The sequence below is a fragment of the Budorcas taxicolor genome, chromosome 5 (assembly GCF_023091745.1).
Source record: "Budorcas taxicolor isolate Tak-1 chromosome 5, Takin1.1, whole genome shotgun sequence".
In the NCBI taxonomy this organism is placed as follows: domain Eukaryota; kingdom Metazoa; phylum Chordata; class Mammalia; order Artiodactyla; family Bovidae; genus Budorcas; species Budorcas taxicolor.
In genome coordinates, this window is record NC_068914.1 from 40,019,575 (window position 1) to 40,046,889 (window position 27,315).

Below are 27,315 nucleotides of genomic sequence, written 5' to 3' on the forward strand. Positions count from 1 at the left end.
GCCTGAGCTGGGTGGGCAGGGTTTGAAGCTCGGCCTGCGATGTTGAAGACAGCCACAAAAATCACTGTTGGTGTGGATCAGGTTCTCAGTGTGTCTCAGGCCTGTGCTGGTAAGAATTCTGCACACTTGATCCCATTTGACCCTAGAATCCCTGCTCCTCTGATGATCGTCTCCATCTTAATAACTTTTTGCCTTCCTGTTAATCAGGCCCCCATGTTTCAGAGTCATCCTTGACCTTTCTTGCTCAGCCCATTCATCAGCCCGTGCTGCTGGGTCTGAGTTCTCATTCCCGATTTCCCCTCCCAGAATCCGTCATTCTTAGCAGACACTCTCGCCCCGTCACCCTGTCGTGCCTGGTGATCGCAGTGGCCTGACCTTTGTCTACTGGAGCCTGTTCTTACTGAAAACAGGTTACCTTCACTCCTGTGCTCAGAACCTTCTGGAATAAAAGCCCCTCCTAGTCCAGCCCTGCCGCCTTTCCAGCTCCTTTTCCAGGCTCCTTGATCTTAGAGTCTGCCCTCAGCTCCAGTCTTGCTGTCCCTGATAGGAGACCCTCTCCCTGGCCTCCTCCTGTCCGCCTGTGTGGGCCAGGCCCTCCTCCTTCCCTCCAGCTCTTCCTGCAGCCACCTGACCCTTCTGGTAACATCACACCCACACCTAAACGTCCCAGCCATTTTAATCCTGCCCTTATGGCACTCACCGCTGACAGGTTGTGTTTATTTGTCCTCTTTATCATGTGACTTCCGAGACTAGATATTCTGTGAAAGCAGGGCCTTTTCTGGCCCATTCATCCTACAGCAGTGCCAGAATGGAGCAGGCTCGCAACTCTCTGTGCAATAGGTACAGTAAAACCTCTTTTACAGATGACAGACCTGAGATTATAGGGGTTTCGGGAATTTGCCCAAGGGAGACACCGTAAGTGACTCATCCAGGCTGAACTTTAGTCTAATGTCAGCGTCTAAGTTCTTAATGGGAGTGAACTCCAACAGGAAAGCATGGAGGTGGGAATGGGATGGTGTTTTGGGGAGACAGAGGAGATTCTAAGGGTGATGTTGGTCAAATGGAGCTCAGTTTGGGAAGAGTTGTAAATGCCATATTGAGGGGCTTGAACAGTTTTGTTTTAAATTGGGGATAAAAGTGATTCCTACCACATAAAGTTATTGGAGTTAATACTTGATAAGAATGTGCTTGGCACTTAAAAAGTGCTCAATATATATTGTGATTAGAATAGATCTTTTAAAAAAATGTGACACGGTATCTTTATTGGGGCTTCCCAGGTGGCTTAGTGGTGAAGAATCCGCCTGCCAATGCAGGGGACATAGATGTGGGTTCCATCCCTGGGTTGGGAAGATCCCCTGGAAAAGGAAATGGCAACCCATTCCAGTATTATTGCCTGAAAAATCCCATGGTCAGAGAAGCCTGGATGGCTATAGTTCATGGGGTTGCAAGGAATCAGACACTGCTGAGCGACTGAACACACATACGCTGTGTCTTTATTATTTTTTATTGAACTGTAGTTAATTTATAATGGGTTAGTTTTAAGTGTACAGCAAAGCAATTCAGTTTTATATAAGTATATATATAGCTATATATATGTGTGTGTGTATATATTCTTTTTTAGATTCTTATCCATTGTAGGTTATTACAACATATTGAGTGTAGTTGCCTCTGCTATACAGCAGGTCCTTATTGTTTACCCACTTTCTATGTAGTAGTGTATATCTGTTAACTCCAGACTCTTAACGCCCCCCTCCCCCCGCTGACACACACACACCCCGACCCGAGTATATCTTGTCAGCAGAGCAGGCCTGGACTCTGGTCACCGGAGTAGAAAACTTGTAGTGCTTTGAACTTATGTAAATGGTTTCTAGAGTTTTCTCAATTTTAATTTCATTTATCTTCCTTAAAGCTAGCTAAAAAATACTGTGAGTAAATAAATTGCCAGCTGTTATATCTGAGTAAGATATTAGTACTTGAGAAAGGGAACATAGGAACATTTGAGAATTATGCATTTAGCTTTATTTTTCATCCTTTAGAATTGTGTCTAAGCTGGTAACTTCTGATCCGAATTGTGTAGGAGAATCACCTTTTCAAGCTACAGACTGAGGGTTCCCCCAAGGCCCTCTGAACCAGGATCTTGGGGCAAGAGAATCCAGGTATCAGGTGTCTCTTAGGTAATTTTGAAAAGTAGAAACTGCACCCACAGTGTATTCTGAGAAAGAAGGAATATTTTGCTCAGAAAGAGGTTCTAAAGTTTGAAGAAACCTTTCTAGTAACCCTGCATCTTTACAGAGGGACTTAGGCCTGTGCCTAAAAAAAAAAGAATGTGTGGCTAAAATAAGACTGCATCTATAAGGGAAATAGAATCAATGGTGATTCATGCTGAGAGTTCTGGCTCAACAGGACAGAATGTGGGAAAAACAGGTTGGTTCCCCTTCGGTGATACAGAGGTCAGAGGAGTTCTGCTTTAATCACCATGACGACTCATCCCTGAGTCTGGGAACCAGTGCTGCTTTCCCAGGTCACCCAGCCTGGTGGTGCAGTGCGGCTCCCAACGCATGGCCCCGTGAGAGCAGAGGCTGGGCTGCCCTCGAGATGTGACGTGGGCCCAGGGCTCACTCCTGCCTTGTGTTGGCCAGAATTGGCAACACCTACGTTTTTTCCCATGAGAAAAAATGTAAAATTTGCATCTCTTTACTCCTTGTCTCCGAGGTGAGAGAGAAAGGTGATGCTTTGCCCACCATTCTTACCCATGTCCTCTGCTGCTTCCCAGTTTTAGAGGTGGGTGGGCTTGTAATCCAGGTGACTGGAATAGGGAAGGTGCACGGCTCTGAACATGATTTTAGGTCATCTGAACCAGGAGCAAAAGCAGGAAGCCCTCAGTGGGCCAGTCTCCTGGCTCCGCTCCTGAACCCTGGCTCATGAGTTGCTTTCCCTGGAGGTTTGCATTGATCTTCTCCCAGCCAAGAGCTGTGTCACCATCCTTCCGTGCCCAGCTTGGCGTTTAGTAGGTAGATCAGTGGGTGTTTGTCACATGGATGAATCTGATGGAGACTATGATACAGTGAAGGAACGGAGCATCCTTTCAAGGTAAAGTTTCAGGGTAAACAGAGTGATACAATGAAGGAACAGAGCATCCTTTCAAGGGAAAGTTTCAGGGTAAACAGAGTGAGTTGCAGGCGGATGCAGTCCTGGGTGGTAGCTTTGAATGAGCTAGGTTTTGTTCACATCTGATGGAAGAAGAGAGACTTTGCAAGCAAGGGGATTTTCTAAGCAAAAACGTAGTATGGGGAGGGCCCAGGGGGGTGATTGTGCAGAACCTAGCCTTAGTGAGATGCATGAACCAAAATTGATCATTTCTATTAAGATCACATTCAACTAAAAAAGGAAAAAGAGCAGCTGCTAGCAGTGAGTGTTTGGGGACCCCAGTAGGAGATCCATTTTGTTCCGAACCAGTTGTTTGGCCTTTGGCAAATCAGTTAACTTCTGGGTTTATAGAGTAGGGGTGTCAGAATAGATTCTACGTCTCCCTTAAGATCTAACATTGTGACTGAGTGGGTGGTTGATATTGAAAACACCAGACAGTGATCTTTGGTGTAAAGGAAGAAAGGATGTTTATTTGCAGCAAAACCTAAAGGACCAAGTAAAAATGCTATTGGTGGTGGTGTTGTGGAAATTTTGAGGTTATTATTTGGTGGTATTGTGGCTAGATTATGTGGAATCTGCCCTAAGAAACACCGGAGATTCCCTCAGGATATTGAGTCACGGGCAGGATGAGATGGTTGGATGGATCATCAGCTCAATGGACATGAATCTGAGCAGACTCCAGGGGATAGTGAGGAACAGGGAGGCCTGGTGTGCTGCCGTCTATGGAGTTGCAAAGAGTTGGACACGACTGAGAGGCTGAACAGCGAAGGAACCGACTAGGACCACTAGCTTACGAGCTGGGCCCATGCACAGGTGTGCTTAGTACAGCTGGGCTGGGGCACTGCCACCTTCCTCACGGCCCGTCGCCCACACCCCCTCCCCCTCAACCATACCTTCCCGTAGGCCGCGGAGCAGGAAAGACAGGCCCTTTTACTGTGCTTGAAGTTAGCAAATTTGCCTTAGGTCGACTTCTTTTTTATAAAGTCAGTAATTTTTTTACTGCTTTTTATTAAGACTGTATGTAACTTTGAGAAGCTACCAGCAATGGTGGAACGAATGAAGCCGCCTGGGTTCTCGTTCTGATCTCCCTGACAGTCCTTTGATTATACTAAATTAGCTGGCCTAAGATTTCCTTATCTGAAATGGGAGGGCAGTCTCTCTCTCATCTTTTCACAGGTCTTCCTGGGATCAAATGAACAGAAAAGGATTTGGGAAATGGTAAATCCTTAAATAAATGTAACGCATTCATATTGACATTTTATGATAAAGGATATTGGTTAGTCAAGCAAGTTCTCTGGGCCCACCCTGGATTTTTAGGGAGCCCCTGGTGATCCAGACGATTGCCTTGCCAGCGACGTGAGGTCAGGTTTCCATGGCTGTCGTTGCGTATAGGTCTCAGAACAGGTAGTCATCAGACCTGCCTGTCTTCATCTCTCTCTTACTTGTTGACCTAGAGATTCAAAGAAAGTAACGATTTCTGTGACCATCATTTTTGTAAGGAAATAGGGTTCCTAGTATTCTTTCTGCTATTTTAATAAACTGTTATGTGTTGTATTAGGTGGTCATTCTTTTTTTAAAAAGAGACTTTATTTACTAATTTTAAATTAATTTTTATTGGCGTATAGTTGCTTTACCATGCTGTGTTAGTTTCTGCTGTACAGTGAAGTGAACCTGTTACGCCTATACTTATATTCCTTCTCTTTTAGATTATTTTCCCATACGGGTCATTATAGCGTATTGGGTAGAGTTCCCCGTGCTATGCAGAAGGGCCTTATTCGTTGTTTGTTGTTGCTGTTCATCCGCTCAGTCTGGTTCAACCCTTTGGAAGCCATGGCCTGCAGCACGCATGCCAGGCTTGCGTGTCCTTCACTATCTCCCGGAGTTTGCTCAGATTTGTGTCTGTGGAGTCAGTGGTGCTGTTTAACCATCTCATCCCCACTGCCCCCTTCTCCTCCTGCCTTCAGTCTTTCCCAGCATCAGGGACTTTGGTAGTGAGTCGGCTCTTCGCATCAGGTGGCCAGAGTATTGGAGCTTTAGCTTTAGCATCAGCCCTTCCAATAAATATTCAAGGTTGATTTCCTTTAGGATTGACTGATTTTATCTCCTTGCAGTCCAAGGAACTCTCAAGAGTCTTCTCCAGCACCACAGTTTGAAAGCATCAATTCTTCGGCACTCAGCTTTCTTTATGGTCCAACTCACATCCATATATGACTACTGGAAAAACCATAGCTTTGACTATACAGACCTTGTTGACCAAGTCCTTATTATTTATCGATTTTATATATAGTAGTGTGCGTATGTTAGGTGGTCATTGTTTTACTTTTTTCTTCAGGTAAAGATCTTGGGTCTTAGGTACTTTATTAAATAAATAATCAGCCCAAGTTAATTATTATGCATCTATAATTGAAAGTGGTTTATAGACTTGGCATTCACTTCATACTTTTAAACTTCCAAATGAAGTGTGATGAGGGAGTGTTTCCTCTTCAGTGCGCTGGAATCCATTCTCTGTGACTAGTGGAATGAAAATGTGTCACCCTGGAAGCAAATGCCTCATTAAAGAAGGATGTGATGGGGAACGACTTCCTGCAGGAGTCTTTGTAGAAGCGCCCCCGGCTCTGAGTTTGCAGGACCCCTCATCTTCTAGCGTGCCTTTCTTCACGCTCTCTGTGTTCGTTTCTGGCTCTGCTGGGCCTCTGTGGCCCGTGGGCTCTTTCTCGAGTTGTGGAGAGCCGGGGCTGCTCTCCAGCTGTAGTGTGCTGGCTACATTGTGGCTGCCTCCCTGGTTTTGAAACACAGGCTCTAGGGCGTGCAGGCTTCAGTGGCTGTGGCCGGTGGGCTCACTGGTTGCGGCCCCTGGGCTCCACTGCACAGGCTCAGTAGTTGTGGTGCCTGGACTTAGTTGCGCCGTGATGTGTGGGATCATCCTGGATCGGGGATCGAACCCGTGTGTCCTGCGTTGGCAGGAGGATTCTTCACCACTGAGCCCCCAGGGAAGCCCTAGAGTTTTGAGTGCACTTCCTGACTTCGTGCCAATGACATGAGGACACTTCCGGGTGAAATCAGACAGTGAGGGGATGTGAAGGAAGCCTCCTCTGCGGCTCTCCCCTTCTCTGTTTCGCTCCGGGTGAAATCAGACAGTGAGGGGGCGTGAAGGAAGCCTCCTCTGCGGCTCTCCCCTTCTCTGTTTCGCTGATACCAGTGTCTGTGCTGCAGGGTCCTGTTTTCTCTTAGGATAAGTTTATTGAAACATAGAGATGGAGAATCCGGACTGGACACTGGTATTAGCAAAATTTTTCCTTACCTGCTAGGTCCTGGGTTTATCATGGCCCAGGCTTTTGGAAGCTGAGCTATTTTCTGTTGGGGACAGTCTCCCCCTCCCCCAGTAGGTTGGCTTCATCCCTCATCCTAATCCTCCAGCCCCTGAGCCCGCCGCCCTGCAGGAGAATCAAAGAGGCAGCATGGGCTTTTCCTCCCGCTTCCTTCCCGCACGGCGTGGCAGTAGTGCTCATGTCGTGCCTTTGTGTGGTTCAGTATCTTATGTGAGCTCTCACTTGGTCTCCAGGGCCTGTCTGAGGTGTGCAGAGCAGACTGAATCCCCATCACACACGTGTTGTTAAGTCTCAGTGGATGCCTGGATGATTGAAAGGCCCACAGTTGATCCTGTCCTCAGAAGTGGACACCGCTCTCTTAATCCTGAGCCCTTTGTACTGTCTTGCAGTGTACCCAGGGTCACAGGAGGTTGTAGGGATGTGAAAATAGATGCAAATGTAAGCCATTATTTTTCTAACCAGAGTAATTCCCAGTGTGTGAGAATGGAAGGCACCATCTTTGTGAATATTTGCTATAAAAAAGCCATATGCTCTTTAAGTTAAACAATAGGCATTGCTCATCTAACATTGATATCTGTTTCCATGTTTAAATATCTTACTGTGAGACTTGAAGGAAAGGAAGTTGACGGTCACCTCTGCTTATGTGATAGAGTAATATGTTCTCTGTAACTTAAACATGCATTGATATTATGGGTGATTGTTTTTAAAATATTCTATTTATGGAGTTTAGGGCTTCCCAGATGGTGCTAGTGGTAAAGAATCCTCCTGCCAGTGCCGGAGACCCAAGAGACATGGGTTCGATCCCCGGGTTGGGGAGATCCCCTGGAGTAGGAAATGGAAACACACTCCAATATTCTTGCCTGGAAGAATCCCATGGACAGAGGAGCCTGGCGGGCTACAGTCCATAGGGTCACAAGGAGTCAGACATGACCGAGTACACGGTGATGATTTATGGAACTTAAATTATATACACTTGGATTTACATATTTATGTATAGTTACGAAGTTTGGAACTTTAGGGGAAAATGCAAAGAAGAAAGCAAAACCCAGCCATTAGCCTACCTATAATAGAGGCTCACTATACTAGTATGGGGACTTCTCTGGTGGTGCTAGAGGTAAAGAACCTGCCTGCTAATGCAGGAGATAGATGCAGTTTTGACCCCTGGGTTGGGAAGATCCCCTGGAGTAGGAAATGGCAACCCGCTCCAGTACTCTTGCTTGGAAAATTACATGGGCAGAGAAGCCTGGCGGGCTGCAGGCCACATGGTCTCGAAGGGTCGGACATGACTGAGGCAACTTAGCATGCACTGGTGGCTCAGTGGTAAAGAATCTGCCTGCGATGCAGGAGATGCGGGTTCAAGGCCTGGGTCGGGAAGGTCCCCTGGAGAAGAGAATGGCTGACCCACTCCAGTATTCTTGCCTGGGAAATCCCATGGACAGAGGAGCCTGGCAGGCTATAGTCCATGCGGTCACAAAAGAGTTGGACATGACTTAGCAACTAAACAACAGAATTTCATTATAATATGGGGGTGTTTCTTTGCAGTATTTCTATGTCTGTAGGTTTTTAACACAAAGGTTTGTATTTGACCCCTTTCACATATTATGATATTGTAAATCCCCAAAGCCATCCTTGTTTTTCAGAAATTTGGGGGTTGTGTAATATTTCGTTGTACCATATTAACTGTATTTACCCCTGAAACTTCCCTGGTAGCTCAGACGGTAAAGCGTCTGTCTACAATGCAGGAGACCTGGGTCCGATCCCTGGGTCGGGAAGATCCCCTGGAGAAGGAAATGGCAATCCACTCCAGCACTCTTGCCTGGAAAATCCCATGGACAGAGGAGCCTGGCAGGCTACAGTCCATGGGGCCGCAAAGAGTGGGACACGACTGAGCGACTTCACTTTCTTTCACTTTTCACTGACTGTTAGGCTTCCCACGTGGCTCAGTGGTAAAGACTCCACCTGCCCGTGCAGGAGACACAGAAGATGTGGGTTCAGTCCCTGGGTCGGGAAGATCACATGGAGAAGGAAATGGCAACTAACTCCAATATTCTTGCCTGGCAAATTCCATGAGCAGAGAAGCCTGGAGGGCCATGGTCCATAGGGTCACAAAGACTGGGACAAAACTTAGTGATTGAGTGTGCACGCACACACTGGCTGGTAAACTTGTATCATAATTTTCGGTCTTAAAGTTCTGGAGTGAATATCTTTCTATGCAAGTTTTCTCCCACATCTCTTACTTCTTAGGTAGATTTTTCAGGTGATGAGTATGAGTCAAATGTATTGTACAGTTGTCTTTATTGGTGTTCAGAGAGGGTGCCTTCTGCAAATAGTGTCAGAAGTGGGGTCCTGTTGTTTTAGCTACATTTCTCCTATTGCGTGTGCATTTCTCACCCAGCTAAGAGGCTTCTTGAGGATTAAGAAGCTCTGTCATTCATGTTTAATGCTCCTCCAGGCCCCCCAGCATCCAGTCCAGGGCCCAATAAAACTGAATACATTTATTTACTGGAGTAACAAAAGGGTTTTTGTATCACACAATAAACCTCATAAAGCTGTTCAGCAAAACTCAGTATCCTGTAATTCAGATAAACGAGCTCAATGAGAAGATAGCTTGGAGACTGTGTGATTAGTGAATGGAGTTTGTTGTGTATTGGCTGCTAAAATTACTATTTCTGAAAAATCAAATACTAGACTATTGTCTAGGTTGGTGCAGTTTTCTTTTCATGCCCTTTATGTTCAATTGAAAGGAAGCATCCTCAGATTGAATGGTTTTCTGGTCTACTTGTTGGGTTTTAACAAAGAACGCATTGAAGGTAGCTGCTTTGTATGTTTAGTTCAGTTTTCAATAGTATTGATTGATTTTAGTTTTGTTGAGTGAGGTGAGACAGAACCTTTGCTCTGCAAGAGTTTTCACTGTGGATTCATTAGGACATACCAGGAGTGAGAAGAAAGTGAGAGGATTGCTTCTCTTTCAGGTAAACAATGGGAAAGATCCCTAAATGTAGTTTTTAAGGCTCCAGCCTCCCAGGTGTTTATTATAAAATGCTCAGGTCCCTGTCTTGGTCACCTAGTGTCATTAAACCTTCATTTAAAGAATCGAACAGATTATTTTCTATGATATTTAAATGCAGATAACAGAGGTACAGTCTAAATCACTTGGCACCAAGTAGGAATTCTTTTCTTCTTTCCCTGTGTTTCCCTAAGACACAAATGCCTCAGCTTAAATTATTAATTGGAATGTCTGATTTCCTACTGTGTCATCTGTAAGTCAGGGGCCACATAACTGACAAAATGCCATAACTAATCACCTCCTGAGGGAAAGAGGTGCAGAGCCATCTCTTTTTATCTCTTTCTGATTTAAAAGATTTAATGGGAAATAGTCAATACCCACAGCTGTTCATCTGTCTCCTTGGAAAAGTTCCATGATCAAAATATTCCATTTCAGAAAATGGTTCTTTGTTTATTCTCTCTTGACATACACATACATGGATGGAGGGATGGCTGAAAGTAGCTTACTCTACCAGGAGTGAGTTACTATTTTTTGTTGACACACTAGAAGTTTCCAACTCCAGAATAATCTTGTTGTAATATAGTTGTGAATCTTCCCAGATGGTAAAGAGTCTGCCTGCAATCCAGGAGACCTGTGTTCCGTCCCTGGGTCAGAAAGATCCCCTGGAGAAGGGAATGGCAACCCACTCCAGTGCTCTTGCCTGGAGAGTTCCATGAACAGAGGAGCCTAGTGGGCTTCAGTTGTGGTCCCTAAAATAATTTTTAAAATATTTATTTATTATTTATTTGGCTGGTCCAGGTCTCAGTTGAGGCACCCCAGAACCTTTGATCTTTACTGTGGCATGCGAAATCTTTCATTGTGGCATGTGAACCCTTAGTTCTGGCCTGTGGAATCTAGTTCCCTGACCAGGAATCCAACGCAGGCCCCCTACACGGGGGACGTGGAGTCTTAGCTACTGGACCACCAGGGAAGTCCCCCTAAAATTATTTTAATTAGAAGTTGTAGTTGGGAAGCAATTGGCACATGACTGAAGATTGAGATCATCTTCTGGAAGCTTCTGTTTGCCTCTCGGAGAATCAGCTTAGCTATTGCAGTTCAGTTTCTGCTTTGTGTTCTGTTAGTCTTTGCATGTAAATCTGTCAACAGTAGCTGTGTTGGGTTTATGAACATGACTGTACTCTTTGGAGACAGTGATGTGTTGAACTCATTTTAGCTGCTTGATTTGCAGTCAGTTTATCAATAAATATTCATTCATACATAGATCGATTCTTCCAACTAATATTCTTTCAAACTTTGAATTTAGGAAACATAGAGACAAGCACTTGGCATTTGGATCTTATTAAATCTTTAGGCTGATGACTTTGATATCAAAGGATTATTCCCATTATACAGATAGGAAACTGAGGGTCAGAAAGGATAAGTCACTTTGCTGTGGTCTCAGCTAGCCTGTGGTAGAGCCTGGCTGCTTGCTGAGCATCACGTGCAAAGCAGTCTCTCTGCCTGCCCAGAACTGAGAATCTAGAGGGGGTTCGTGACATGTGAGCAGGCTGGTATAAAATAGTGTGTGTGGTGTTAATGTAGAGTGAGAAAGGAGGCAGGCTGCTAGGGGAGCCTGCATTGAGATAACTTTAGAACCAGCGGTAAAATTTGAGAAGGTTTCCAGAGAACTCATCTATGAACTGAGCTCTCACTTCTGACACCTGTTAGTAGAGTGGAGGGAAGAAGCCTTGCAGAGCGTTTGGGCAGGGGCCACCCTGTGCAGATCCCCCTGAGCAAAGTCAAAGGGCAGCATGTGTGGGCCTGGGGTGGGGTTCGAGCAGCAGGCAAGGGGCTGGTTAGCTACTCATGGGCCAGACCCTGCATGACCTGTGTTGGGGAATTACTGAAGCGTTTTAGGATAATCTAGGAAAAATAAGAGCGGTGGTGGCAGTTGAGACGGCTCCGTCTGTGTGGATTTGAGAACAGTCGGAAGGTCAAGCTACAGGTCGCAGTTTACGCGTGGACTGTGAACGGAGGGCAGGGTGAGTCCCGACTGCTTGGCGTGGGCACGGGGGGCTGGCGGGCCATTCCTGAGCTGGGCATGGGGCCGGGGGGGAGTAGATGGTTAGGGGCTATGCTGGAGGGTGTGAGCTGTCACAGCGTAGTGTGGCCCTGTGGTCATGGAGACATCTTCAGGCTGTGCATAGATTTTAGAGTCCTCAGCATACAAATTCACATGAAGCTGCTAGAGTTGCACAAGAAAATGGACAGAATTAGAAGGCAGCCTCGAATAATCCCTGAGAAGCATCAACTCTTGAAGAAAATCAGAGGAGGGGCCAGCCAAGAAACAAAAAAAAGAGAAGAATCCAGAATCATTGTGCCCTGATAGTGTCATGATAGTATGTTGAGTCAGTACTTTGGGGTGGTTTGATTTGCAGCCATTACAGTTTAGATGGATGGATGAAGCTAATCATGAGTGCCAGCTAAGTGCCAGGCCCTAGTCAGTGGTAGACAGAGTGGGCCAGAACCCTACTCTGGTGGAGCATGTCACCACCAGAAAGTCACATAAGAGCTCCACCTAAGAAACCTTTGGTTTGACCCTTTTATGGAGCACAGATTATTTTTTTTAATCATTAAAAGTCATTTTTATTGATTAAAGAATTTGAGGAATTAGAATAATTACAATTGATATAATCTCATTGAAAGTGAAAGTGAAAGTGAAGTCTCTCAGTTGTGTCCGACTCTTTGCGACCCCGTGGACTGTAGCCCACCAGGCTCCTTTTCCCATGGGATTCTCCAGGCAAGAGTACTGGAGTGGGTTGCCATTTCCTTCTCCAGGGGAATCTTCCCGACCCAGGGATCGAACCCAGGTCTCCCACATTGCAGGCAGACGCTTTAACCTCTGAGCCACCAGGAATCTTATTGAAGCATAGTATATTTACAAAATTATGTTAGTTTCAGGTATATTGCATAGAGATTGAGTGTTTTTACAGATTATAATCTATTAAACTTATTATAAAATAATGGCTGTAATTCCCTCTATAGCCTTGTTTGTTAACTAGTACATAGTAGCTTGTATCTCATACCCCTGATGTGCCCCTCTCCCTTCCTCTTCTCTGTTGGTAACCGCTAGTTTGTTTTCTATGTCTGTGAGTCTGCTTCTGTTTTGTTACGTACATTCATTTGCACTACTTTTTATTCCATTTTATATGTGGAACATGGATTCTGATTCAGCATCAGGTAGTCACAATACAGGGATCCAGAGGAGACTGAATCCTTCAGACACTTTTTACTTTACTTTGATGAAGAAGTCCTTAACTACACCAAGGGCATTGCTTTTCTAGGGCCATCACTTGAGAAATTCTTCCAAACAGCAACATGGAGTGCTTCAAAAAGCCGTTTAACACCAGTGTGAGAAGTATCCCCTCCAAAAGAATTATTCTCCACAAATGTTACGAAGCCTCAGGAGATGAATTTTTCTCTTTTTTAATATTCTCATTTCCCCAAATATTTATCTTTTGTACCATCCCAATGTTTAATTCAGTGGAAAACAGTGGAAGCAGTGGCAGACTTTATTTTGGGGGGCTCCCAAATCACTGCAAATGGTGACTGCAGCCATAAAATTAAAAGACACTTACTCCTTGGAAGAAAAGTTATGACCAACCTAGATAACATATTCAAAAGCAGAGACATTACTTTGCCAGCAAAGGTCCATCTAGTCAAGGCCACGGTTTTTCCAGTAGTCATTTATGGATGTGAGACTTGGACTATAAAGAAAGCTGAGCACAGAAGGATTGATGCGTTTAACTATGGTGTTGGAGAAGACTCTTGAGAGTCCCGTGGACTGCAAGGAGATCCAACCAGTCCATCCTAAAGGATATCAGTCCTGAATATTCATTTGAAGGACTGATGTTGAAGCTGAAACTCCAATACTTTGGCCACCTGATGGGAAGAGCTGACTCATTTGAAAAGACCCTGATGCTGGGAAAGTTTGAAGGCGGGAGGAGAAGGGGTCGACAGAGGATGAGATGGTTGGATGGCATCGATGACTCAATGGACATGAATTTGAGCAAGCTCGGGGAGTTGGTGATGGACAGGGAAGCCTGGCATGCTGCAGTCCATGGGGTTGCAAAGAGTCGGACACAACTGAGTGACTGAACTGAACTGAATGTTTAATTCAAGATAAATGGCTAAGAATGAATTTTCATGTCCATGCATGCTGTGGTTGCTAAGTTACTCAGTTGTGTCCGACTCTTTGTGACCCCATGGACTGCAGCCTGCCAGGCTCCTCTGTCCATAGAATTCTCCAGGCAAGAATATTGGAGTGGGCTGCCATGCCCTTCTCCAGGTCTACCAAAATATGGTTATTATGAACTGTCTATATCCATTTATGATCATCATTATGGGATAGTAGCCCATTTGTCAAATTTTTTCATATCCTTGATGTTCGTGGTCTACTATGATAAAGATTCAGGTTAGTGGATTGTTTTACAGCTCCTTAGTCATAACTTCATTGATACCAGGCTGAATGTGCTTGAACATAATGATATCATGAGACATGTGCTTCAGGTGCCTAGACCTTGCGCATGAACTCACCTCAGCTCTATCGTCTTCCTGGCCACAGAGAGGATGAACCTAGGGAACGTTTGTTCCTGTTTCTATTCCCTACTCAGATATACATGTTAGTATTAGAATCGGTAGAATATGAGTATGAAAGATGCATGTTTTTATGGTAGTTATATTTTATTATAAATCTGTTATATAATTTTAACCATTTTTTCTCCTTGAATGAGGCTCATAATTTGTGTATTTTGTGGTTTTCAATCCATTTGCTACAGGTGCAGTCCTGGTAAGTGGCTCAATCGTTTACTATAATATTGCTCTTGAGGACTCACTGACGTCTCACGGAAAACTTGGGAAAACATTCTATTTAAACACATCTATGCTTCAATATCACATTTTCTCCATTTCTGTCCTTGAAGGATTATTACCAAGATCATTAGAATGAGAACACCTTGGTCCTTCTGGCTCTGAAATTCTTTAGTTTCTCTGAGTGGCCTTTTGCTGGGTCTTCAGCACTTCCTCTCAAGACTGCCCCACCACCTGTGAAGTCAGACAGCTTCGCATGTAGATTTTAAAATGCTCACAGAGTACTGGTTACATCTTCTGATTTTTTTTTCCCCCATCAAGAGCAAAATCCATAGAACTGAATGTAGTGTAAGAATAATTGGAAACTATTAGGGGAGGATGTCCTTGACATTAGAAACGCACTCAAGGAAAGGGAGAGCACTGTCTGGAGAAACAGGGTCAGGAGAGGGTAAGTTCATTAAGTGATGACAGAAGTCAGAAGAAGTGGGTTGGCTTCTTTGTTATCTGAGAAGTAAGAAGCTGCAGTTTCTGCTGAGATGCTGGGGCAAGAAGGCCTTTCAGCAGCTGCTACAAGGACAGGACCGACCTTGATAATTGGCTTGTATTCCACACTAGTGTCACAGACTCAACACCCCCTGCACGACTTTGGGTAAAGAGAGTTCTATACTTTGGGGGTTGCATTTTCCCAGTTCTGAAGTGATGCCGGCCTGTAACCGTCTGCTCTCTGCTTTGTCTGGAGGCCAGTCAGAGCCCTCTCATTTCTGCAGGCTCCTGTTTCAAGACTCTTCTCTGAAATGTCATCCTTTTCCTATCCCTTCCATCATTTTGGGAATCATGAGCAGTCAGCCGCATGGCACGCTGCCCTACTCTTGACATACATTGTAGATGTGAGCACAGAGGATTATAAATATCTGATCAGTACAAAGGACAGAGTTGCGTACAGGTGTTTGCAGGATGCTTCCTGGATTACACCTTCATTGCTTTCAGGTACTTGCTACTAAGAGTGTGAATCCCTGTCTTTTAGAAACGTCTCAACCGCATGCAAACAGGAAGAAGGTTAGAACTAGGGAAAGAGCTAAAAATAATGAGAAACAGAGAGGTCTTATGTTTCAGGCTCCTGTAAGCCAGGCAGCTTGGTCCGGGGCCCTTCCTTGCGCTCTGTGGGGGGCAGGCCTCGCAGGGCTGGCCCGCTGGAATAGGGCGTCCTATGCCTGTGCACACACTTGTGCCCGGCTCTGCCTCCCTCTCACCCAGAGTCTGAAATCCAGGTTCTGGATTGCTCCAGAGGTCACCGCAGCTCATGCTTCGGCTTTTCATTCTCTCCATTATTTTCTCTCTGCGCTTCGCCCCCTTTAGTGCCTTTGCCCTTCCGGCTGTCTTGACATCTGCTTTTCAAAGACACTGGTTTCAATTCTTCCCCATGAACCACAGTACTTTTTTAAATTACGTGATATAACTATTTCTAACTTACCTTACTGAAAAACAAATGCTGTCATTGTTTTCGGGTGTTTTATTTTTATCACAGTGTTAAATAATATGAGTACTTTAGTGACACTTTTAAAAGAAAGGTGCCCTCTATAATTCTGTCATTAGATTTGGGGAGCTACGGCAAGCTGGAAAATGTGGCCAGGACTACGAGCTGGCAGGAAGGGACTTGCAGGCGTTCTGCTGCAGCTTTAGATTAAGTGTATTACTCAGTGACTGTCAAGAACTGTTTGACTTTGAGCACTTTGAGTTGTTAGTGGCAAACATAAAACGTGTTGTGCGTACTGTGTGTGTGCTCGGGCACTCAGTTGTGTCCAACTGTTTGCCACGCCATGGACTTACCCGCTGGGCTCCTCTGTCCATGGAATTCTCCAGGCAAGAATACTGGAGTGGGTTGCCATTTCCTGCTCCAGGGGATCTTCCCAACTGAGGGATTGAACCTATGTTTCCTGCATCACAGGCGGGTCTTTACCACTGAGCCTCTAGGGAAACCCAAATGGGAGAATAAAGGGGTGGTCATATTTCTGTCCTCTTCAGCGGTAATCACGTTGTTTAAATTTTCCATTCTTGGATCAGTTTAGGGAGTTTGTATTTTGCCAGGAAATCTTAGTTTCTTCTCTGTTTCTAAATTTGTTACTGTAGAGTTGTTTGTGGTATAATTCTTTTTCATTTGGTTTTATTTCACTTAGACATGTGTGTGTGATCATGTCCCCTCTCTCATTTCCAAACTTGTGTAAGATTATTCTTTCTTTCCCTTATTTCAGATTTGGGAAGAAGTGTATCCATTTTCTTACTCTTCAAAAAAAGCTTGGGGGAGAATGGATATATGTATATGTATGGCTGAGTCCCTTCGATGTTCATCTGAAACTACCACAAAATTGTTAATTGGCTGGACCCCAATACAAAATGTTTTTGGTGTTAAAAAAATTAAAATTAAAAAGAACGTTTAAAAAAAAATCCCCCTTTGGGATGTGTCTGTTTTTTCTATCCCCATTCCATTAATTTCAACTTTTATCTTTTTTCATGCCTTCTCTTCTGGCTTCTTTTGGTGCATTTTGTTATTGTTGAGGTGGTGGGCACTTAGTTCCTGATTGTATTTCTAGAAGCCTCACAGTTCGGTGCTTGGAACTGGATCCTTAGTAGGGCATGGTTCTTTTTTCTGCAGCAGGGATACAGATTAGTAGTAGATAATGAAAAGGGGTGTCACATTAATGCCTCGAGAATTCACATAGCTCTGTGCCAACCATTAGACGTCATCCTTACCCTTTCAGATTGTGTTGAGCGTTCAGTAAGCCCCAGACTTATCAATAGAGTGTATACATCACATAGACGCCTGCTACAGTGACTCAAACCCCATTTCAGCAGAGAGCTACCAGGCCAGAAGTTGTTTTCTTTCATTTCTCAGTTGTCATTTTTTCAGTTTCCAGGAAAGGACTTGGTGATAATCTAAATTATAGAGGGCATAACTATAATTCAGAATCATCTGTGGTTCTTTGAAATTTAATACTTATAAGTGAAATAGATAAGATGCTTTCAGCTCTGGTCCCTCTCTGAGCACTCTGGGCAGATCCTGGTCTGCTGAGTCCAGGGAAGCATCTGTCTGCTCACTCCCCCTCGGTTTCCTCATTCTAGAACATCATTATTCCCTCAGTTATGAAGCTGCCCTGGGCGCAGACAGCATGTTGTCATGCCCACTCTAACTTATTATCATTTTTCTCCAATGGAGAAGAAAGCAAGCTGCCATCATAATATCTGCTATTTCTGGAGATCACCACATGGTCATCAGAAAGTCATTAAGAACTCATTGGAGTGAGTCCTTACACTGTTTAGCTATTCGGAATTTTAACATTACTCCTAACTGAACTGCAGTTGTTTTTTATGCTTTGGTGAAGGCTGAGGGAAAGCAGCTAGCTATATTATGCCTTTATTCTCATCATTGTTTTCAGAAGAAGTAAAATCATTCTTAGAAGTAAAATCATTCTTTTTTTTAAATTCCTTATCCAGCAGCAAGATGCCTTGACAGCCGTGAGTTCAGGAAATATGTAATACCTGGAAAATATTTTTGTTTAATTAAAAACAGAATAAATTGAAAAATTATTTATAATTAAAGCGGAGGGTTAATGAGGTCAAGTTTTCTACCGGCCACAAAGGTGAATCATGTTTTAAATCTCTGAGCTTCTGTTTTCCCCCACACATTTGTCAAGTTGCTATTGGCATAATGAACTAGAAAACTGTGCTTGTTTAGGCACCAGATTCTTTTTTTTTCCTTAACATTTTATTTTATATTGCAGTATAGTCGATTAACAACATTGTGATAGTTTCAGATGGGCAGCAAATATCATTTTCGCAGAGAACTATCAGGCCAGAAGTTGTTTTCTTTCATTTCTCAGTTGTCATTTTTTCTGTTTCTAGGAACAGATTTGATGATAATCTAAATTATAGAGAAAATAATACATGTATTACAGTACATATATTACATACATGCCATATATATACGTGTATCCATTCTCCCCTAAACTCCCCGCCCATCCATGCTGTCACTTGACATTGAGCGGAGTTCTCTGCTATACAGTAGATTAAGAATCTGACACCAGATTCTTAGAAACTCCTTCTCACAGTCAGGAGGGTCTCTGTGAATTCCTATCTGTTTACAAGAAAACATTCTGAAAACTCATTGTTAATGCCTGATACTGACCTTTTGCTGCTGGACATTTTGAGTTTACCTGTTTCAGTTTAAGAATACTCAAACAATTGCATTACTGTTGTGTTACTCTTGTAACTAATTGAAATGTTGCTTGGTTAACTGAGTTAAGCCCAGCTACATCATTAGATAATGTTGATATGGAGATGAAGGGCATAGCTCCTGGCTTAGGGGAGCTTCCAGTTCAGTGGTGGAGGAGACTGATCGGTAAACCAGAAGAGTATAAGAGAAACTGCTGTGGTAGTGTGGATGTGGGTGTTATGGAAACACAGAGGAAGCACTCTTTTCTCAGATGGGGGCCCGTGGTGGGAGGGTGCTGCTTGATTGTGTGATGTAAATGCTAGGCTGCCAAGTAGAGTGAGAGGGCAGAGCGTTTGGAGAAAAGAGGAGCATGATGTGAACCATGAAACTTCCTGACAGTTTGGGGGGAACTGGAGAGAAGGGCCGGTAAGAAGCTGTATGGGGAATGTGTTGAACTTGAGCTGCAGTGATTGTTAATGGCTGTTTTCTGTTTTTTAATTCAGGTGAAGGAAACACTCCTGGCCAGTTGTCTTAAGGGATGCTGTTGGAAAGGACGGAGGTGTACAAAATTATCACAGACTGAGAAGCAAGTTGGTTTTGGGGGAACCATACTCTAAGGATGTTGTTTGCTTTTGGTTAACAAGAGGAAATACAACTCTAGAAGAAGCCTTTGTAAATAACAATGTAATTAGATTTACAGCAGTCTTTCTGGTGAGACTTGGAGCTCCTTGCCTTGGCAGACATGAGTGACCCCAGACAGTCACAAGAAGAAAAGCACAAGCTTGGCAGAGCCTCTTCGAAGTTCAAGGATCCTCCCAGAATCATGCAGTCAGATGATTATTTTGCTCGAAAATTTAAAGCCATCAATGGCAACATGGGACCCACCACTTCTTTAACTGCCTCCAGTTCCAATGAGGGTAGTGGTCCAGCTAATGGTACCCCGGCCGTGCCCAAGATGGGTGTGAGAGCAAGGGTGTCTGAGTGGCCTCCTAAAAAGGACTGCTCCAAGGAGCTGACCTGCAAGACCTTGTGGGAAAGCCGGTCCCAGACCAGCTATGAAAGTGTCGCATCCATTATACACAATGGGCAAAATGATGGGAGCGATGGCCAACAGGAGGAGCCGCTCGATCTGGACTTCGTGGAGGCAAAGTATCCCATCGGGGACATCTTTGTGCACTCCCCGCAAAGAGGACTGCACCCCATAAGACAGAGAAGCAATAGTGATGTTACCATCAGCGACATCGACGCGGAAGACGTCTTAGACCAAAATGCAGTGAACCCCAATACAGGGGCTGCCCTGCACAGGGAGTACGGAAGCACATCGTCCATCGACCGGCAGGGCTTGTCGGGGGAGAACTTTTTTGCTATGCTTCGAGGGTATCGGCTGGAGAACTGTGACCACAAGGCCACGGCCCCTTTCGGGTTCCCCGAGTTCTTCCCCTGCGACCCAGCAATCTCCCCCAGCCTTCACGCCGCAGCACAGATTTCTAGAGGCGAGTTCGTACGCATCTCAGGATTAGACTATATGGACAGCGCCCTCCTCCTGGGGAGAGACAGGGACAAGCCTTTCAAACGGAGGTTGAAGTCAGAGTCGGTGGAAACGTCCCTCTTCCGCAAGCTGCGGGCCGTGAAAAGCGAACATGAGGCGTTCAAGTTCACCTGCGAGCTGGAAGATGGGCGTCTTGAGAGGGGGGTCCGCCCTTGGAACTGCCAGCGCTGTTTTGCACACTATGATGTCCAGAGCATCTTGTTCAATATCAACGAGGCCATGGCCACGAGGGCGAACGTGGGCAAGAGGAAAAACATCACCACCGGGGCCTCGGCGGCATCCCAAACTCAGATGCCAGCTGGCCCGCCGGGCAGCTGCGACTCCCCGCTGGGGAGCAAGGAGGACCTCAACTCCAAAGAGAACCTCGATGCCGATGAGGGTGATGGCAAGAGTAACGACCTGGTCCTCAGCTGCCCTTACTTCCGGAATGAGACAGGCGGGGAAGGCGACCGGAGGATCGCCCTGTCCAGGGCCAACTCGTCGTCCTTCAGTTCTGGGGAGAGCTGTTCCTTCGAGTCTTCGCTCAGCTCTCACTGTACCAACGCAGGCGTCTCAGTCCTGGAGGTGCCCAGGGAGAACCAGCCCATCCACAGGGAGAAGGTGAAGCGCTATGTCATTGAGCACATCGACCTGGGGGCCTACTACTACCGCAAGTTCTTCTATGGCAAAGGTAAGGACACACCCTTGTGTGTCCCGGGGTCCCTCCCTGGGGCCACTTGCGACGTGCAACTTTGCGTCAGATCATCACCATCAGGGTGTCTGAGGCCGTTGTCCACTGGGCTTGACCTTGTTCTGTATCATGGAGCCTCCACCATTGTTGGACTGATCCTTCTTTATTAAAAAAAAAAAAATTAAAACCTTTCAGCCACACTGTGCAGCATGCTGGATCTTAGTTCCCCAACCAGGAATTAAACCAGTGCCCCCTGCAGTGGAAGCTCAGAAGTCCTAACCACAGTCCCGAGGTCGCGTCTGCCTCTTTTGTGACCCCATGGACTGTAGCCCTCCAGGCTCCTCCGTCCATGGGATTTCCCAGGCAAGAACACTCGAGTGGGTTCTCATTTTCTTCTCCAGGGCATCTTCCTGACCTAGGGATCGAACCTGCATCTCCTGCATTGGCAGGCGGGTTCTTTATCAGCTGAGCCACCAGGGAAGCCCCCTGGCCTCTTGACTGTCAGGGAATTCCCTTATCTCTTCTGTAGAGACCCCCAGTTCCCTTCCTTCACTGATCCCTGGTCCCTAATATGGAAACACCTACTCTTTCCTTCTCTCAGCCAATTTGTGAGCATCACAGACGTCAGACTCCATCTAGGTTTACTCCGTTTAGGGTGTCTTCATTGATGAAGTCTGTTGCTCTTGCATCCTCTGAATAGTCTTTTATTCTGTGAACAGTGAATAATTCTCGTCCTTTTGCCTCTAGTTTTTTCTGCATTTTTCTCCTGTACCTTGGCTTCATCTTTTAAATTTTATGTCTTCACAGCTCCTACTGCATTGCCGTGCCTATTGGAAGTGTTAAGCAAATCTTGTTGAAAGAATGTATGAATGTATGAATTAGTAGGACAGGCAGATTTAGGTTTCTTGTGTTTTTACAAATAGGCTTAAAGGTTAAGATACAAATAATTCTTTGCGATTGTTATTTTAGAAGTTCTTTAAGTACATGTAATATATGACAGTTGATGTTTACTTTTGTTTGTATGTCCTTGAAGGATACATCCCTCAGAAGTCATGTAGTTGAGGCCTTCCCTGGTGGTCCAGCAGTTAGCGCTCCATGTTTCCAATGCTAGGGGCATGGGTTCAATCCCTGGTCGGGGCATTAAAATACCACGTGATATTTTAGGATGTGTGGCACGGCCAAAAAAAAAAAAAAGAAGTACAAGAAATTATGTGATTCGGTCTTCAGCCTTTCAGTGTGCCCTCAATTATTCCAGAGACATGAGAATCCACTGTGTGTCAGAGACCTATAGAGAAACGTGTTTTACACGCACACAAGTAAGACATGTGGAATGAAGCACCCAGGGACTCTCACCCCACCTTCTTAGTGGGTGTGACTGCCTTCCTTTCCCCTTCCTTCCCGACACACTCTTTCGGGCTTCTTTTTTCTGAACGAGGTTCCCCTGCCAGCCCCTCCACCCTGACATTCCCCTTAGAGCGCTGAGTTGGTGGAGGTGGCCCAGCCAGCTGGGGGAGGCTCTCCTCCTGTTCCTTCGTGAGTACACCATTCTGCCACTGGCATGGATAAGTTTGAGCTGACTGCACTCTGAATTTGTTTAGTATTGGTTTCTATCTTCAGAATGCTTCTCTGCAGTCTGACTCCAGCTGTTTTGGGGTTAGGTCAGTAAATACTTACGGCCTGCATCTCATTTGCATTCCTTATCACATCTTAGTGTAGCAAGTCTGCACGATGTATACAGAGTAAAGAGCCGATGTTTTCTGCACCCAGGGTGGCCACCGTCTCATCCATTTAATGTCCTGAGGATCTGTTCCATGAGATGATTTAACTGACCTCAGAAGGTCACTTCATCCACACAGTCCCTGGAGCCTTCTTAGGGACTACACGCTTACATTTATTAAATGAATAAATGAGTTATTAAATGAATAAGTTTCCCCCACTTTTGCATCAATCTAAATTTAACCAATCATCCATAATCACAATATTATGAAGTCATATAAATTAATGAGGTGAATGTAATGTTGATAAGCACCCATAGCTAAGTAAGCAGACACTGGAATGGTGACTGGTCATATACTTTTAGTTGTTGTTGTACTGACGACATGGTGTGACTGAAATAATTTTCTCAACATGTTGGCTCCCCGGCTATGTCCCCTGCACTCCCATCTCAGCCCTGGTCCCTCAGTATCACCAGTGTGAGCTGTTGCCTTAGAGCCAGTGAACTCACAGAACCCAGGACCTTCTCTTTAGTCTATGCCAGAAATAAGTCATGGCCCTCAGGGGCAGTGCGTTATAAAACTCTGCTCATGGATGCTCTTGAGGTAGAAGTGTGGTTGTTTTGGGAAAGGAATAACAGACTGGTTCCAAATAGGAAAAGGAGTACGCCAAGGGTGTATATTGTCACCCTGCTTATTTAACTTATATGCAGAGTACATCATGAGAAACACTGGGCTGGAAGAAGTACAAGCTGGAATCAAGATTGCTGGGAGAAATATCAATAACCTCAGATATGCAGATGACACCACCCTTATGGCAGAAAGTGAACAGGAACTAAAAAGCAGTGAAAGAGGAGAGTGAAGAAGTTGGCTTAAAGCTCAACATTCAGAAAACTAAGATCATGGCATCCGGTCCCATCACTTCATGGGAGATAGATGGGGAAACAGTGGAAACAGTGTCAGACTTTATTTTGTTGGGCTCTAAAATCACTGCAGATGGTGACTGCAGCCATGAAATTAAAAGACGCTTACTCCTGGGAAGGAAAGTTATGGCCAACCAAGATAGCATATTCAAAAGCAGAGACATTACTTTGCCAACAAAGGTCCATCTAGTCAAGGCTATGGTTTTTCCAGTGGTCATGTATGGATGTGAGAGTTGGACTGTGAAGAAAGCTGAGCGCTGAAGAATTGATGCTTTTGAACTGTGGTGTTGGAGAAGACTCTTGAGAGTCCCTTGGACTGCAAGGAGATCCAACCAGTCCATTCTAAAGGAGATCAGCCCAGGGTGTTCTTTGGAAGGAATGATGCTAAAGCTGAAACTCCAGTACTTTGGCCACCTCATGCGAAGAGTTGACTCATTGGAAAAGACTCTGATGCTGGGAGGGATTGGGGGCAGGAGGAGAAGGGGACGACAGAGGATGAGATGGCTGGACGGCATAACTGATTGACATGAGTCTGAGTGAACTCCGGGAGTTGGTGATGAACAGGGACGCCTGGCGTGCTGCAATTCATGGGGTGCAAAGACACGACTGAGCGACTGAACTGAACTGAACCATGGAGAAATAGACTTCCTGCTTAAGATCATTTTTTTTAATTGATGAAGCTGTCAATGCTAGTGATAAAATAATCTCTTAGAGTTATTACACCCTGAAATCCTTAAGCAGTGAGTCATGCTGGCAAATTGAGTTTAGTAAGTAGTTTTTGTGATTCACCCTTTAAAACATCAGGATGTGAAAAAAGGATATACATGTGTTCATGTATGATGCATATTTATACAGATACTTACTGCTGGCATCTCATTTGCATTCCTTTGCATATCTTAGTGTAGTAAGTCTACAGAGTGTATACAGAATAAAAAACCAAGGTTTTCTGCACCCAAGGTGGCCGCCCTCTGATCCATTTAATGTCCCTAGGGTCTATTCCAAGAGATGATTTACGTTTGCCAGATTCTCTTGATCCTCTAGCTGCTTTTTGTAGTTTTTCTCTTGAACTCTTACTGTGACTTCCTGATGATTAGAAAGAGCTGTCTGTGAGTGGCTTATTTTCTCCACTTTTTCTGACTTGCTCCTGAGGATTTTTTTGGACTTTAGGAATGACACCATTAAACTTGGTGGATTTGAGTGTGAGATAAAACATAAAGAAGAAAAAAATCTGAGCACAGAAGACCTGTGGGTGAGTTGTAGGTCAGCGTAGACGTGTGGTTTGAAAGCTCGGGGTTGCTGGGCTCCCCCTGGGTCTGCGAATGAGCCAGACAGCTAAATCCTAGCCTGCTCAGCAAAGCCTGCACGATGAGGGGGCCGGGCAGCCACCTCCGAGGCCCTTCCTCTCGTGCGCTGCGGTCCGTACTGGGCGCCCTGGCTGTTTGCAGCTAATGGGACCTGCGGCCGGGAGGGAGCAGGAGACAGAAGCACCCTGCCCAGCCCTGCTGCTCAGTGCGCTCATGTCGCCATGGACGGTGCTTGCTTCCACCTATATTTAGCTCTTTCCTGTGGGCCCATGCGACTTCAGAATGCGGTCAGCTCCAATAGTAGCTGCTGATGCTCTGGCTGGTCTCTCTGTCCAGCCATTAAGGACTAAAGACAGAGGCAGCAGCCTGGGTTTCTGGTGGCCAGGTGGCTAAGGCTTCCTCTGTGTGGGAATGGAGCCAGGCTTTTTCCAAGGACCACATGCTTAAAAGCATGTGTCTGCCAGATAAAGTGCAATGATTGAATTAATGATTTCCCCTCATTTTTGCATCAAGCCGGATTCATACCAGCTTCAACCATTGGAATAACCCCCAACATGTCACACGTTGGAGGAACAGCATTGTTCAGGAGCAGGGGCCCTGGGCAGACTGGCCCAGATACGGAGGGTGTTTTTGCAAGTAGCTTTTTTCTTTCCCCTTTCTCTTTTCCCTTCGCTCAGTTGTTCTCTTTGGAAGAGGGCTGTCACAGAATCTTTTGACACTTTCCAAAATGCCTTTTATTTCCTTCATGATTCTTCATTGTTCTCTGTGAAACTTCATTTTCAAAAGAATGACATGGCTCCCAGCCTCTGGGAAAGGTTTAAAGACCCCATCTCTAACAAGGCGGTGGACTCTCTACTGGGCAGTTAACATGAAATGGCTGTGTTTTGTGCCGACGTGTATTCCTGTGACACAGAGTCACCGAATGGCTTTGCAAAAGGATTTATGTAGGGGAGTGTCCTGCCGTGGTGCCCTGTGGGCAGCATTGCTTGTCTGGGCAAATCCGTCTGTAGCCTTCAGTGAAGCAGCTTTTTGAAAGAGCATGGGGATTGTAGCCAGCCTGGTGAATGCTCCCTAATGTCCCTTCCTTCTACTGGCGATGACCGTGTTGCTTTGGGCCAGGCTGCTGTTTCCATCATGGATCACTAGTGAACTTATGGTTTCCTTCTGGGAGCTAAGGCCCCCTGGAAGGAGGGAGATTCCTGCTGTGGACTTGATGGGGGAACTCCTTCTAGCTTTCTTTTTTTTTTTTTTTTCCTTATACATCCAAAAGTTTTATTTAGTATTCACAACTTAAAATTTTATTTGGTTTTCTGTGCTTTTTAAATTTTTTTTTTACTTTATTTTACTTTACAATACTGGATTGGTTTTGCCATACATCAACATGAATCCGCCGCGGGTGTACATGAGTTCCCATAATGAGGTACCATTTCACACCAGTCAGAATGGCTGCAATCCAAAAGTCTACAAGCAATAAATGCTGGAGAGGGTGTGGAGAAAAGAGAACCCTACTGTTGGTGGGAATGCAAACTAGTACAGCCACTATGGAGAACAGTGTGGAGATTCCTTAAAAAGCTGGAAATAGAACTGCCTTATGACCCAGCAATCCCACTGCTGGGCATACGCACCGAGGAAACTGGAATTGAAAGAGACACGTGTACCCCAATGTTCATCGCAGCACTGTTTATAATAGCCAGGACGTGGAAGCAACCTAGATGTCCATCAGCAGATGGATGGATAAGAAAGCTGTGGTACATGTACACAATGGAGCATTACTCAGCCATTAAAAAGAACACATTTGAATCAGTTCCCTTTAGCTTTCCTTGGAACACAGCAGACCCCTGGGGGCTTTGAGCCATGTAGAGCCACTAGAGAGCAACTGGCTGTCCCCAGTGCGGCTGGAGCTGCAGCCACTCGCTCAGCACACAGGCTGTGGGCTCTGTGTGTCTTGTGTTGTTTAGGTGGTTGTGCACCTGAGAGTTGCTCATGAGTTCTAAAGCTGTCCAAAGCCTTAATTCAGCTCACACACCCAAGAATGACTCCAGAAGGTGAAATAAGTCACTTCGGGGTGAACAGAGGTCAAATAGAAGGATAAAGCCGCACTTCTTTGGTGACTCAGGAGTGAAGTGAAAAATGACAGAATTGTGTCTGAGCCTTTGGGAGCATTGTCTTGGGAGGGCCACGTATCTGGTTTGGGAACGTGTGTTTCTATGAATGTGGTGGAAAATACTATGATTGACAATATTTATTCTTTTTTTTTTTGGTCGGGGAGGTTGTTGTTGTTGTTCAGTCAGTAAGTTGTGTCTGACTCTCTGCGACCCCATGGACTGCAGCACAGCAGGCTTCCTGTCCTTCACTGTCTCCCATAGTTTGCTCAGATTCCTGTCCATTGGATCAGTGATAGCATCTCACCGTCTCACCCTCTGCTGCCTCCTCCTCCCTCTGCCTTCAGTCTTTCCAGCATCAGGTGTTTTACAGTGAGTTGTCTCTTGGCATCAGGCGGCCAAAGTATTGGAGCTTCAGCTTCAGCATCAGTCCTTCCAATGAATATTCAGGGTTGATTTCCTTTAGGATTGACTGGTTTAATTTTCTTGCAGTCCAAGGGACTCTCAAGAGTCTTCT

General features: G+C 45.2%; 1 protein-coding gene across 6 annotated transcripts in view; it reads left to right on the forward strand.

The window, feature by feature from the left end:
• Positions 1-806: 806 nt before the first annotated feature.
• Positions 807-27,315, forward strand: part of SIPA1L2 (signal induced proliferation associated 1 like 2) — a 135,418-nt gene continuing 108,909 nt past the window's right edge. For all 6 annotated transcript variants that reach the window (XR_008199332.1, XM_052639382.1, XM_052639385.1 and 3 more), the window contains exons 1-2: positions 807-840; positions 19,042-20,757. Coding sequence is in view for 5 of the 6 variants with exons in the window: in XM_052639382.1 (XP_052495342.1) it covers positions 19,281-20,757 (1,477 nt within the window). In the remaining variant the exon portion in view is untranslated. The remainder of the gene's footprint in view (positions 841-19,041; positions 20,758-27,315) is intronic.